The sequence below is a fragment of the Hippopotamus amphibius genome, chromosome 2 (assembly GCF_030028045.1).
Source record: "Hippopotamus amphibius kiboko isolate mHipAmp2 chromosome 2, mHipAmp2.hap2, whole genome shotgun sequence".
In the NCBI taxonomy this organism is placed as follows: Eukaryota; Metazoa; Chordata; class Mammalia; order Artiodactyla; family Hippopotamidae; genus Hippopotamus; species Hippopotamus amphibius.
Genome location: NC_080187.1, coordinates 25146009 through 25160326, shown reverse-complemented (window position 1 = coordinate 25160326; position 14318 = coordinate 25146009). Strand labels below are relative to the sequence as shown.

General features: G+C 41.1%; 2 protein-coding genes across 5 annotated transcripts in view; both read right to left on the bottom strand.

The window, feature by feature from the left end:
• Positions 1-7119, bottom strand: part of CTNNAL1 (catenin alpha like 1) — a 58783-nt gene extending 51664 nt beyond the window's left edge. For 2 of the 3 annotated variants that reach the window (XR_009051538.1, XM_057724388.1), the window contains exon 1: positions 6867-7066. Coding sequence is in view for 2 of the 3 variants with exons in the window: in XM_057724388.1 (XP_057580371.1) it covers positions 6867-7007 (141 nt within the window). In the remaining variant the exon portion in view is untranslated. Of the gene's footprint in view, positions 1-6866 lie in introns of all 3 variants that reach the window. The other variant, XM_057724387.1, reaches the window with a different exon arrangement.
• A 1610-nt stretch (positions 7120-8729) lies between these two features.
• TMEM245 (transmembrane protein 245) overlaps positions 8730-14318 on the bottom strand; it is an 83634-nt gene continuing 78045 nt past the window's right edge. For both annotated transcript variants that reach the window (XM_057721068.1, XM_057721069.1), the window contains one exon: positions 8730-13586. In XM_057721068.1, coding sequence (XP_057577051.1) covers positions 13541-13586 — 46 coding nt within the window. In that variant the 3' untranslated portion in view covers positions 8730-13540. The remainder of the gene's footprint in view (positions 13587-14318) is intronic.

The following is a 14318-nucleotide window of genomic DNA, read 5'->3' as shown; positions in this document are numbered from 1 at the left end:
CTGGAAAATATTCAATCCAAATACAGCTATGCATTTCAAACTGAATTTGGAGGAGCCAAGCCAATTTATAAAATTTCTTATTAAAAAGTCTACTTATGTCCTAAAATTATTTTCAAACTTTTTAAAAGGGAGGTCCAAAACATTATACATGTTGATTGTTTTTTAAAAAAAGGAGGGGCAATATAGGAAAGCCTAAAGAAATAAAAGTCACCCATAATCCCACTACCCAGTGAGCAATTTGACATAATTCTTTGCAGTGTTGCTTTATACATAGATATACTTAAACACAGTTTAACACAAGTGAGAGCAAACTTCAATATCCTTATCAAGCAAAAAATAGACTAGTTAACATTTAACATTAAACACAATAGCAGATACTATCTGATGTGCTTTAACATGTACTGATTCATTTAATGCTTACATCTTTATGAGGTAGATACTGTTATTACCCTCATTTTACAGATAAAGAATCTGAAATAAGAAGAGGTTAAGAATATGCCCAAGGTCACAAAGCCAGTTATCTGCCTCTCAGTCACGACACAGTCTCTTTTCTCCCAGGATTATGTTCAGAATCAGGGGAAAGACAGCTGTTAAAATTGCCTTGAATGTGCCAAATAAATATTTAGCTATTATTTTGCAAAAACAGGAGGCATATTAAATTGGGAGTCACAACCTGGAGTTGCCCTAACACCAGAATCTAGAGAATGCCTGAATGAATGGGAAAAGAGGGCAGAGAAGGTAACCCATTGGGAAGAAAGAGGATCTGGTATATTGAAGAACTCTGTTGTGTAATAAAAGAATAAGAACCAGGACTTACTTGATACCTTCTAACAAAGGGTGTCAAGAAGTACTCATCAGCAACAAAGTATATCGTAGCAGTTAAGAGCATGCACTCTGGCCTCACTGTCACTCTATCTGGGTTTGAGTTCTGGCTCTGTCATGTGACTATGTAGTAAGTTATCTAACCTTTCTGTGACTCAGTGTTCTCATCTATAAAAACAGCAGTAATAATAGGACCCATCTCATAAGGTCATTGTGGAGAATAAATTAGTACATGTAAATAAAGTACTTAGAATAGTGTCTGGTATTTAGTAACATTACATAATGATTAGATATTGCCTGTTTTACATTTTTAGCATCTCTGTTCTTTCCTCATGTTCCTGATGTTACTCGTATTTTATAGAATAACTGACAATAATCTCTTGATTAAAATGGATTATCTTAGTTTATTTATTTTGTGGGAAGATAAGAAAGCAAATGAAGGCCCAGGGAGAAAAAAAAATGGTAGTAGGCCAGATAAAAGAACAAAGCTTTAATTCCCTGAAACCTGAAAGACAAGGGAGTCAGCCGGGGACAGAGAAGTTCATCTCTGGGCTCAACTTATTAGCAAATTCTCAAAATTATTAGATATATAAATCAGCTAATCAGCTATAGAAAACAACATAGAAAAAAACACACCAAATCATGAGGAGGTCTTTAAAACCAGGAAAAAGGGCACTTTCACTCATTTTATACACTATATGTGTTTTATCTTTGCAATTAAAAACATATATATTCACATACACAAATCAGCAGAGCTCCCCATAGGTACTCAATTCATCTCCAACTTAGTAAGATAAAGATCCTCAAAAGGTTCCAGGACAAAGCAGAGAGAAAGGAGAAGGTGACGGACAGGGGAGCTACTGTAGAGATTTAAAGGGTCTGTATATTGGTGAAGTAAATCTGTCACAGACAGGAAAAGACTAGTGGGTGGTAGAATAACATTCCACGCCAGGGTGGAGCTGTGTGGCAGATATCGCTCTTCCTTTCCTTGGATAAAAGCATTGTAAGACTGGGAGTGGGAGTTTTGACAGGAAGAATAAAGTGATTATTAAAGAAGGTGGGGAGCTGCTCTGCAGAAATTGTGTTTGGGACTTAGCCCAGGGCTTTAAAAAAAAATTATCTGAATTAAAAAATATATGACCAATGAGTGCATATAACAGATATACATATCATTTAAAGAAATGAAAGGAAGACATAAGAAACCTACCACCAAGCTTAAGAAAACATTAGCAGCACCTCGGACAACCCATGTGCCCAGGGGGCCTCTCCCTTTCTACATCACCCCCTTACTGCACCCCCCCAGAAGAAACCACTGTCCTGATTTTGAGTTCATCATTCTTGACATTATTATAACTACTGCACATGTTATACCCTTAAATGATACATGGTTTTGTTTTGCCTGTTTTGAACCATTAATTTTTTTTTCTCAACATTATGCTCTTGAGATTGGTCCATACTGATAATTACAGTTATGGTTCATTCATTTCACTGCTGCATAGTACCTCATTGTATGAACTTCGCACGCTTTATTTACACATCCTGCTGCTAAAAGACATTTGGGTAGTTTCCAGTTTGAGGCCATTAGAAGTAAAAAGACTATCAACATTCCAATCTATGTCTCTAATACACGTGGGGGATTTTCCCTAGGGTATGGATTTAAGAGTGAAATTCCTGGGCCATAGGTAATACCCACCTTCAACTTTAATATATTACATCAAACTGTTTTCCAAAATGGCTGTACTATTGACATTTCCATCAGCTCCACATTCCTCACTGCCCTTTGCTCTCAGTGCCGTTTTAACCCTGTACTTTACCGATTTCTAATAAAGTTGAGCACCTTTGCACATATCTTTTAGACATCTGTTTCCTCTTCTACAAGATGAGTATTGATTTTACCAGTTTTTAATGGGTAATCTTATTTTTGATTCATTGGAGTCCTCTATTTATCCTGGGTGCTACCAAACATTTGTTAGTTATTTGTGTTGCAATCATATTCTCCCACTTTAAGTTTATCCTTCAATTTTGATGAACAAAGATTCTCCATTTTATTGGAGCAAATGTATTATTTTTGCTTAGGGTTTGTACTTCAGTGTATTAAGAAATCCTTTCCCACCATGAGGCGGTAGAGATATTGCTCAATTTTTTTCCCTAAAAGTGTTGTCAGTTTTTACTTTCATAATGATATTTTTAATCCATTTAGAATTGGGATTCAAAACCATGTGTTTCTATTTAGATAACCAATTGTCCCCATTTTTAAAAAATTTCTTCCTTTCCCCACTGATGAGCAGTGCCGATTCTGTGAAATTATCAAGTTTCCATATATATGTGAATCTGTTTCCAGGTTCTCCATTCTGTTTCACTAGTCTTTGTCCATCTCTGTTCTTAAACCCACACTGTCTTAATTACTCTGGCTTTATAATAAGACTTGAAATCTGGTAGAGCAAGTCCACCCACCTTGTTTTTCTTCTGGCTACTCTTGGCTCTTTGCTCTTTCATACAAAGTTTAGATTTACTTTTATCAAATTCTACTAAAAAAAAATCCTGTTTAAATTTTCACTGAAACTGCATTAAATTTATATATCAAAAGGGAAAATTGATACATCTATAACATCAAGTCAATCTACCCAGGAACATGGTACTTTTCTCCTATTTATTTAGCTCTACTTTGGCTTTCCATAAAATTTTAAAATTTTCTCCATGAATTTTGGCATCTCTTTTGCTATACATATATATACACATATTTTGCTATCATTTTTATTCTAATCGGCATCATTTTTTAGGACTACTTTTCTGTTTGTTATTCACTCTTTTTTTTTTCTTTTTTAGGTGCACAGCTTAGTTGCTCCATGGCATATGGAATCTTCCCAGGGCAGGGCTCGAACCCGTGTCCCATGCATTGGCAGGCAGATTCTTTACCACTGCGCCACCTAGGAAGTCCTCTGTTTGTTATTAATGTAGAGAGAAAGCAGTTGACTTTAGAAGCCTACATTCAGTGAACTTACTAAACCTCCTAATTTTTATAATTTATTTGCAGAGTCCAGTTTCCTATGGAGATAATTATATTTTGATTTTTCCTTTCCTATCTTTATACCTTTCACTTCTTGTTTTATTGCACTGGTTACGATTTCCAGTACAGTTGAATAAAGCTATGATAGCAGATATCCCTCCTCTTGTTTCTAGTTTAAGGGAAATGTTTATTTTAAATTTGTTGCTATGATGTTAACTATAGGTGCTCTTTATCAGGTTAAGGAAGTTTTCTTCTATTACTAGTTTACTATGTGCTCTTTATCATGATTGGAAGTTGAATTTAACTGAATGCTTTTCTGCATCTATTGATAAAAGCATGTATCTTTAATATGCAAATACAGAAAGTTGTATATATACATTTGTCTAATATTGATGCAACCCTGCATTCCTAGAATAAGGCCACCAGCAACCCAGAACTTTTTACTTGGAGAGTCAGAAGAGGTTAAGTGATATCAGAGTAGAAATTCTGCTTAAAACTGACTAAGCTGTACAAGGCTAGCCCTACTTGTTCAACTCAAGACCCTGTCTCCTCTGTGGCATTGTTGCTGACTCACCCACACCTGCTCTGAGCTCTTAGAGCATTTACTATTGATGATGTTCACTTGACACTTGCCATGTGCTATTCTGTACCTGTCCTGTCTCCCAACTAGAATACAAGTCCCTCAAAGAGCAGCAACTAAAAAGCTTACAACAAATGCTTGCCTAAAAAGCTTAAACTATTTTTGTGGATATGGTGGTAAAACAAAAGTTGGGTAAAAATGCAGCATCCTTAGAAAATGAGACTCCTGGACATGAGTTTTCTAGAGAGCTGCACTTTAATCTACTAATACTCACTAAAACTTAAAAGTCATTCTAAATTGTATTTCACACTTAACTGCTTTGTGAGTGCTTTATATATTTCTTGATTTTTAAGCATAATTTAGCTTTTTTTTGTTGAGTACAGTTAATCATCAGGAATATCAGTTATAATAATACTAAAGATACAGCTGTGGACACACAATGTGTGGGATGCAGAACCTCAGCTATGGCCAGGGATGGGGGGGGGGGGGTGGAGCTGGTAGTTTCCCCCTTTAGCAGTGACCTCTAGTTAACTCCCAGCAGCCAATTCACGTTTCCTCCTCCACTCTCCTACTCTTTCCACCCTCTCTTACCCCAGAATTACACAATGCAGAACTGTAGGATGCATTTTTAGCAATGATACTGTGAAAAGTTACCATTTCTGCAGATTACAACAACCTTACAGCTTGTTTTTCCATTGTGGACTCTCTTCTCTGCACCTACTACTAGCTGACCTCATCACCACTTCTAATCTCTAGAGAGAACAAATACTGTGTAGCTAAGAGTACTGACTCTGGGACCAGGCTGCCTGGATTCAAACCCCAGTTTGACATTCACAGGTGAAAAGTCCCACAAGTCACTTAACCTCACTATTCCTCAATTTCTTCATTCATATAATGAGAATAAACATATCTCTACCTCAGAAGATTGTTATGAGAATTAAATGAATTAATATGTATAAAGTGCTTAGAACATGGCCTGACACATAGTAAGCATTATATCTGGATTGTTTTAAAAAAAAAAAAGGGATAAAATACCACTCTCTTAACTCTCTTAAAACTACTGCAGTATTTCTCATTTTGTGTGATGGTTGTGTTGGAGGTTGTAGTGGTATTCTTTTGTGGAAGGGGCAGTGCAGACATCACTAACTGAGCCTCAACTCATCCCACCTATCAGTGCTTCTTTCAGACAAGGAAGGGATGGAGGATGGGGAGTGTCAATGTTACTCATGCATTGTTCTGTTAGCCAGGCTAAAATGAGCACAGGTGAAGAAAATAGGGCTGTTTACTTAAACAGCATAACAGGAATCTAGGGACATGTCTGACTGCTGTTTTCAAATATTTGCAGGGTTGGAATGGAGAAGAGATAGCATTGGAAGTTCTATGGAATATTAGCTACAGGCTCCCCCTCATGGAGCATGTTTAAGCAGGGGACTGGTGACCAGGTGTCAAGGATGCTGTAAAGAATGTTTTAATTTAGGTTCAGATAACTTTTTTCTACCTCTTAAAATTTTAGCAATACTAATGTGTTACAATCTAGTTGTGAGTCACAGACCCAAAGAGCTCCTGAAGGCACAGAATTCTGCACTCCCCACAGTGCCTGGCACATCACAACAGATCTAGGTGAGGAATTCTAGCCCTGAGGCCGCGCAAACTCGACTTAGAGTAACAAAAACTTTTCTAAGCTACGCGCGTCAATTAGCTGATTCCAGACTTCTGTTGTGACCAGTAAATTCAATAAAGCATACATCCCAAAGGGGATCTGGCAAAAAGATGTGTACCCGGATTAACTATCAGGCGGTCCTTCACTTCACCCTTCCGAGGCCGGACAAAAGCCAACTGAAGTGAGCAGGCAGGTTAAGGGGGAAGGGGCAGGGTGGCCCGGGGTGAATGGGCGACGGGCGAGCCGACACACACTCCGGGGAAAGGGACAAAGGCCTGGGGGAGAGGGGAGCGCGCTGGACTTGGAGGCCAGCCAGACCGGCCCCAGTCGGGGTTTGGACTGCGGATGCAAAGGTGTGCGGGTAGCGGCAGCGAGGAGGGTCCCTGAGCGCCGGCAGGGCCCCCGCGGGGGTCCCCTCTGCCCCCGGGGAGCCGGTCTCGGGGAGCCGGGGGCCACCGGAGCCGCAGTCCCGCGGCGGGTCCCGCCGGGAGGCCGGGCTGCGCACCTGCGGCCGCCGCTCAGGTCCGCACGGGGCTCCCCGCCCCGCAGCCTCGGCGGCCGCTCAGCCCACTCGGCCCCGCAGCCGGATTTCGGATGGTCCAGACGCCCGCCCCCTGCCCGAGGCCAGTCCTCAAGCCCCAGACAGGCGGGCCGACGGCGACGCCGGAGTCCCGGCGCGGAACGCGGGGCCGCGGCTGCCTCCCGCCCTGCCCGGCCCGGCCCCCGCCGCGCGAGCCCCCGCCGCCATCGCGGGCCGCGGCCGCAGGGAGACGAGGGACCGCGCGCCGCCGCTTTACCTGAGAAACCAACGGGAGCAGCGTCTGTTCTACCGAGCGCGTTTTGATCTCGAGTCCGGAGTCGAAGGCAAACCCCGACGGGCCGGAGCCGTGCGCTGCCCCGGCGCCGCCCCCGCCGGCCGGGCCCGGAGAGGCGGCCATGGCCCTCAGCCCGTCGCGCAGCCCCGGACGCCGCGCCGCTGCGGGCCCGCCAGCCCGCGCGCCGCTGCCGCCGCCGCCTCGGCCGCGAGGCATCCGCGCCGCCCGAGGCCCCGCCCCCGCCGGGCCCGCCCCGGCCCGGCCCCGCCCACTCCCCGCCTCCGCGCGCTCCGGCCTGTGGGCCGCCCTGCAGCCCCACCCCCTAACCCGGGCCCCGCCCCTCCTGCCCCCGGTCCCTACCCTGCCTCGCTCAGCTTATTCCTTAGCGGCTTCCACGCGCGTCTCGCCCCGGCTGGAACAGAAAAATAGGACACCGGAGGGCCTCCCACGGCCACGTGGCCTCTTGCCAGGGCAAGGACATCCACGCCCAGCGAAGTTTCCCGTGCTCTCGAGAAGTGACTCGTCCTGACTCCGAATTCCCCACGACTCCTGGAAGCTGCGCTGGGAGTGAAACTAACTGGTAGACGGGGGCCAGAGTCAAGCCTGTAGGGAAGGGCTTTTACCCTAAGACGGGAATTCTACAGGTTATATAGTCTTTCTGGAGCTTCTTGGGAAGGTCCCATTTCTCCCTTCCACCCTGCTCTTTTCCCGACCGTATCTTTCTCACAATTTGAGTTGGTCTGAAGATGAAACTTTTGATAATGCAGTCGTTTAAGGAGTATCTGGGTACTTGGCAAGAAAACAGAGATTTGGGTATCTTCAGGCTCCTGTTCAGAATTACTCTTCAAAAGGAAATTAAATAGAACATATGGAAAAAATTCACCTCTGCTCAACAATATTACTTTTTAAAACTGCTTTTCAAAATTACTTTTCCCCTAGTGCCTAGCACAGAGCAGTTTCTCAACTGCTGTTCAGTAACTGAAAAGATCATTAGTGTGTATTCCTGACTAAACTCACTTAAGGGTAAGGCTAAGAATCAAGGAGCCCCTGTGTGATGGAGATGGGAGGGAGAGCTAGACTCCTCTGACTAAAGTTTCCAGAAGCAAACCCAGAGATTGTCAGAAGCACATACCCTGTGAAAGGGTCCTAGGCTTAAGCAACAGACTGAGAAGCAAGAAAAAATATTTTGTGAACTAGCATACTTGCCAATAAGAAACTATCAGAGTAGAAAACAATCTGAATCTGAGGCTGGCTAATCCACCCCTTACACCTTTGCCAGTATCTGATTTTCTCCACCTATAATGTCAGATGGATGAGCTGAATACCACACCAGCTCGAGGTGTCAGAAAGCTCTTTACTAAGCACTGTTGAGATGTGTTTCAAAATACGTCCACTAGGGGTTCAACTCCATCTGCTAGTGCTGCAATAGATTAGCTTTGCTGTTGAAGACAGCCATACCTTATGTCTGCTTTCTTCATTCAAAACATGTGGTTCCTTTATCCAACTTTCTTTTTCCTTTGAGTCTCACTGCCCAGCACTCACCTCATCACTTCCTTATCTACCACAAGGTCACCTTCTCCTGTGCTCTAAGCCTAGGACCCTTTCTCCTCCTTAAAGTGCCCAGCACCCACTCCACAGACACATCCTCCCTTATGTACACTGCCCATATTTCATAAAAATTCAGTATGGGCATTGGTATCAAAGACAATATATAAGGCCTAAGAGACAGACTGATGTATTCATGAAAGTTTGACTTCAGTAAAGATCAAATTTCTTAACAGAAATGAGACTGTTTACCACTTCATTCATTCAACACTAGTAATTTTATTTCAAAATATAAATATTTTACATTTACAAAGATGTTACATCAGTAGGTTGGCAAAGCACGTTAAAGCTAAGAAACAGCATTTGTGAAAATAAAGACGTATTGTTGTATTTGAAGAATTTTTTTACTTTCAAATCATCTCTACTTTGCCTGAAAATGCAGAGATGATACATTTTAAAGTTATAAGCGATTACAACTAGATATCCAATCTTGGTTTCAAAATCAAATGGTATTTGAAATGCACTCTAATCATCTAGACAAGTGGCACTGCAAAGCACAAAAGAAGGGTTTTCTTTGGGATAATTGGAGTTACACTTTCTGGGTCACTACCATAAAAAACAGCATTTGATAATAAGCCAAAATGATGTTTAAGGTTTGTTTTCACACCTTTCATAGTAGAATGCAAAACTAGAAGAAAAAGTAAGAAACCAGGTGTGGAGTAAAGAACTCTGGGCTTGGAGTCAGAAGTTCTGCAACTGAATTCTGGCTCCATCATTTTGTGGTATAAACTTAAGGGAAAATCACAAAAAACCTTTCTCAGCCTCCAGTGCCTCATCTGATAATACTTATACCTGCCTATCTCATGGGGTTGTTATGAAAGCAGTTTGAAAACCATACAGTGCCATACAAAAGCATTATTAAAATGTAATATCAATATATCACCACTGTATTTGCACACTAATTGATCTTTGAAAAACTTTCAAAACTAAAACACAAATACTGATTTTACACACCATAGGTGGAAAAGGATCTCTATACTTGATGTATAGCTCTGAATGGCAAATATGTTTTCTTTCTGGTATCTCACTAAACTTTGAGATAATTACAGTTTACATGGTAGATGTACCATTAAGAATTCCATTAGGGGTGTCTTCTAAAAGACCTGTAAACTTTTGAGAGCCATGTTTCCCAAAGGACACGGAGTCCTTTGAGATGCTTGGAGAAAAGGAGGATGGCGGAGCAGTTTAAGGTCAAACAAGTCTCGTAAACACAGTCTTTGTCCCCTCTTATAAATTCACAATATATAATAGCACATTAAAAACTCTTCGAAGTCCTACAGAAAGGAAACAAACTCAGCATTCCTCAACTCTGACCACGGAGTCCCCTCCCCCCACCCCATTTACACTTTTGTTCTCTTGTAACATCTAATAACATCCCTTGGAACTACTGCTATAAGGAACACATTTTTCCAAAAACTACTCAACTACAAGGGAAAGGAAAGAGAAGTAGAACAACGGACAGAGAAAAAAGCGCTTACTCTACACTGAATTGTTACTGACTGGCTCTGTGTTAGAAAAGACATTTTAACTTATGGATTTGTTTCCTCCTCTAGAAAATGACAGGATCACCTAATTATATAAGGCCCATTCTAGCACAGAATTTCTATGACTCCAGGAGGCAGATAGGACATCTAGATTTATAATTCTCTTGATAATTTTTAAAACTACCAAAAAAATGAACTGTTCAGTAGTTTCATATAGCATGAATATTTTTTGCAGTCCTCAATAAGTTAATGAATATATTTTAATGGTAAAATGTGTAAAGACAAGAAATACATAAAAAACAAAAAAACACCTGTTCTTGGCTGGAACTAACATTTGGAAGTACGCTGCCAGAGGCTAGTTCTACTTCGAAATGCCTAGTCTAATACTTTTGTCAGGATCTGGAAAGACCCTTAGAGGAGACTGCAGGGGTTTTCCTATAAACCTTGAGGTTGAAAGCTCTGAATAGCTCATCTCAAATTACTTTGTTCTAATCTAACCCCTCATGGCATCAATTTCTGAGTATTTCTTGCTCTGTAGTGACACATCCTGAAGCGCTAAATACAACCTCGTGGGAACTAGGGGTACTAGCAAGTCCTGATGGGTCACGATGGTTCTTGTTAAGATCAAGGTTAGCCAGAGGACCTCATCTGCAAGCCCTTTAACTGGAATAAACTATTTCCAAAGCTACTTGTTTGTTTAAATAATACTTCTTGGGAATCAAGAGTCAATCTGCACCAGTCTCAGAAGTCAAGGGAAAACTCTGCCAGCTAACCACCTCTAATGGAAATGGGAGTTAAGAATCCTTGCAAACTTAAAAATAAATAAAACTGGAATCTGAGACAGTCTGGCAGAGATCACTTCCAGAAACAGAGAGTGTGATAGGAATTTTGGAACTGAAGCTGGACTTACAATGACATGTAAGAAAATCCCAAGCCTCGTTCTCTTTCACACATACTGTGTGGCAAGCTTCTATCCCCTCCATGCAGCTTACGACTGAATAATGACCTTCAAACTCATCTTTAATAAAGCTATAAAATGCAGGACATTGTGATAGGATTTCTGTACTGTTTTTACTGAAGCTACGTCTATTTCATCAATGCATGTTTCTAGACAAACATCCTCTTTCTGGGTCGAATCCTGAGAATCATCTTGGAGATTTGAGCTTGAGACTCCTACTTGTTCATATAATTTGATCTCTATGCCTTATGAAGATCTGTAAAACCTCCTCACTGTATCTAAGGGAGCATGTTATCTCTGTTTTTAAGGGTTCCAGGAACACTGCCCCCCGCCCCCCACCAGCTATAAGGAACTTCAAATCCGTAGGCTGTTGCTGGAGTACCGGGGCAGTTCAAGTTTCCTGACAGGACTGGGCAGTACTCTGGGGCAGCTCTGCTCCTGATATTTCAGGGTGATATTACATCATTGCTAATTTCGGCAGCCCTAAACTACTCTCTTAGGGCTCAGAGTCCCCCTGTAAGGACCTGGTATTCATACTAATAATTATGACCACTAAGAGCCATATATTACCTCAAATTTATATCTTTGCAATATCACTTTATACAGCTAAAAGCACTTTGGAGGAACATAATTTGTATATGCACACTAACTCAGTGTGCGTAGTATTTGCCTCTTATAAATATGTGCTAATCACAGCTGTAAACTTAGTATACCATTAACAAAAACAAACCTGATTTCTTTCTTAACACTTTTAATGCAAAATTTTTAATTTTAGCAATACACATGATCTGGCTACTATTTAAGGTGAGAGAAGGCCTTCTTATGAGTTATCCCTACAGCAGCCTGTACAGGGGCTGGCACGGAACCTAGAGTCTGGCAAACTCTCAACCACTGTTTTACTGAATGAATGACTGAGCAAGTGATTAAAGAAAAGAATGAGTTCCTTAGTGCCAAATGTGACACTTGGTGGAACAGCAAATTGTAATTGTTGAAGGATTCACAGGAGATATATGAGAGCTGTATGTAGTCTACCGTAAAGATAAAGACCTCATGGTAGCCTCTTTTCTAGATGGAGTTTTTCTTAAGTAATATTAGAATAAATGTAAGGTAATTATCATTAACTATACTTCTTATTGAGAAGATGTTTTAGAAGAAATAATTTCTACTTTTATTAAACGTTTTCCAAAAATGAGATGTTTGTTACTTAAGAATCCTTCCTCCTCCTTACACCGTACTCCTACGGGGGCAGAGAAAGAACCTGAAGATTGTTTTACACAGTGGAAAGGGCACAAAGCTAAGAGCTGGGTTCTAGTCCCAGCCCTGCCATTAACTGTAGGACAAGTCTATGCAACAGAGCAGGACACCTGTTCTACCTCATAGCACGGGAAAATTGTGTAAGATATTAAAAGAAACATTATAGTATAGCAGAGTTGGCAGACTGTGGAGTCAGAAAGATCTGAGGCCAAATTTTACTAAACTTCATGACTTTGAGTTGGTCACTTCTCTGAACCTTAGCTTCCCCAACTGTGTGAAACTTGTAAAATAATCTAAAGCTATATGAAAGCTGATGTGAAGTGGTTGTGAAATAACATGTGCCAAAAAGACTTTGTCAAATGTAGAACACTATGCTCGTTATTGTGATATCTGAGACATTTAAAAAGTCACAATTTAATTCAACAAGCATTCATGTAGAGTCTATGTGCAAGGCACTGTGCTAAGTGATGGGAAAATACTACACATATACAAAATTTTACTGCTAATAAGTAACTAATTGGTTGAATTCCAAATAGTGAAACAGGGATACATTTAACAAATTAGAGCACTGTTGCCCCTGAGATTTTTTACCTAAAACATTTGGAAAGAAAAAAAATCACATGAATTCTATCATACTGTTACCATTAATAGCAGCTTAGTAAGAATTTAACTTCAATGTGGTCAGCCAAGTTTTAGAAATTTGGCAATGGTGTAGGAGGGGATGGAGGAAGAAGGGAAGAGCTTCAGTCATTCTGCGTCTCCTATGGTTGCAACATACAACTAACTGAACTTCAAATAAGCCACCTGCCCTTACACTGAAGGTGTGCTCTTTCTTACAGAGAGGACCAGACATTTTGGAAGAAGGGAGAAGACTCATTTTTCCTGCACAAGCAACTACATTCTCAAAAGTGAAAGCCCTCTTCCCTGAAAAGTGACTGTCATAGAAAAGTTTAAGGACAGATTTCTTAAAATATGAGAAAATTACACTGTATACAGCAGGTAGGTTAGGGCTCTTAAAAAAACTTTATAAATACCTATTATAATATAGATAATCAAAGTGGGAAAATTTCAAGCCATGGTACCAGTGTATAAACTGAAACTTTTCAAGCCATCTTAGGAACAGTTAAGTGAGTAAACCACATTTCTGAGCTCTAAAGCTGTGCTTTAAAACGCAAAAGCAGCCCACAGCAAGTCCTCTCTTGTTCGGGCATTCTGTATGGAAGGCCAGGAGACTTCAGCTTCTTTTCCTGGGCTCTGTTTGCCAGGCACAGCTGAAAGGACAGGAGGCCTCAGCTGAGCTAAACTCACAGTCAAGGCTGAATTTCCTAGAGAAATCACTGTGGCTGGAAACCAAGTCAGTCTACTGAAGGCTTCAGATCTTCAGAAATGTTGTGGAAAGTCCTTTAAGAAGAAAAGACAGAATGATTAGCTTTGCTTTTGGAAAAGGGGGAAAAACAAAATCGAGATACTTTAAAAAAAGAAAGAAAAGGAAAGAAAAATAGCATCTAACCAGTAATTCATTGCCATAGAATATCTTATTTTTATAATTTGAGAGCCTTGATGAGGTTATGTAGTCACTATTTTTTTCCTAATATTCTCACTGAATATTGTTTCAATGTCTGATAGCTGTCTCTCAATTTTTAGTAACAAGAACTCTAGTTTTTATGAGGGTCCATCCAAAAGACTATTTCCCCAGACTCTCTTGAAACTAACGACCGTGTGACTAAGATGTGGCCAATGTCAAAGTGTTTAGTGACTGCTGGGCAGTGTACTTGAAAGAGAAGGGTGATCTTCTTCAACACTTCCCCCTCCTTGCTGACTGGAAAGTAGACACAATGATGTTACAGAGAAAGACACTAAGAGACCAAAGATTAAACTCTAGCGGGATAATTTTTATTGCAAAATAGGAAAACTGACCCAGCAATGTCCAAGCTCTGAGGGTTGTGGTTCAGGGCAGGAGATATGGGGTAGCTCTTTTCATCAAATGACCTTGTAGTTGTACGGTCTCTGATACACATCAAGTAGGCCAAGTGAATGCAGCTAATTGGCAGGTAAAATCTGGGTTGGATGGAGGTGGTCTGTTGCATCTTTGTGGTGCCTATCTTAGGACTACAGTAGCTAGGTGGCCTTTGC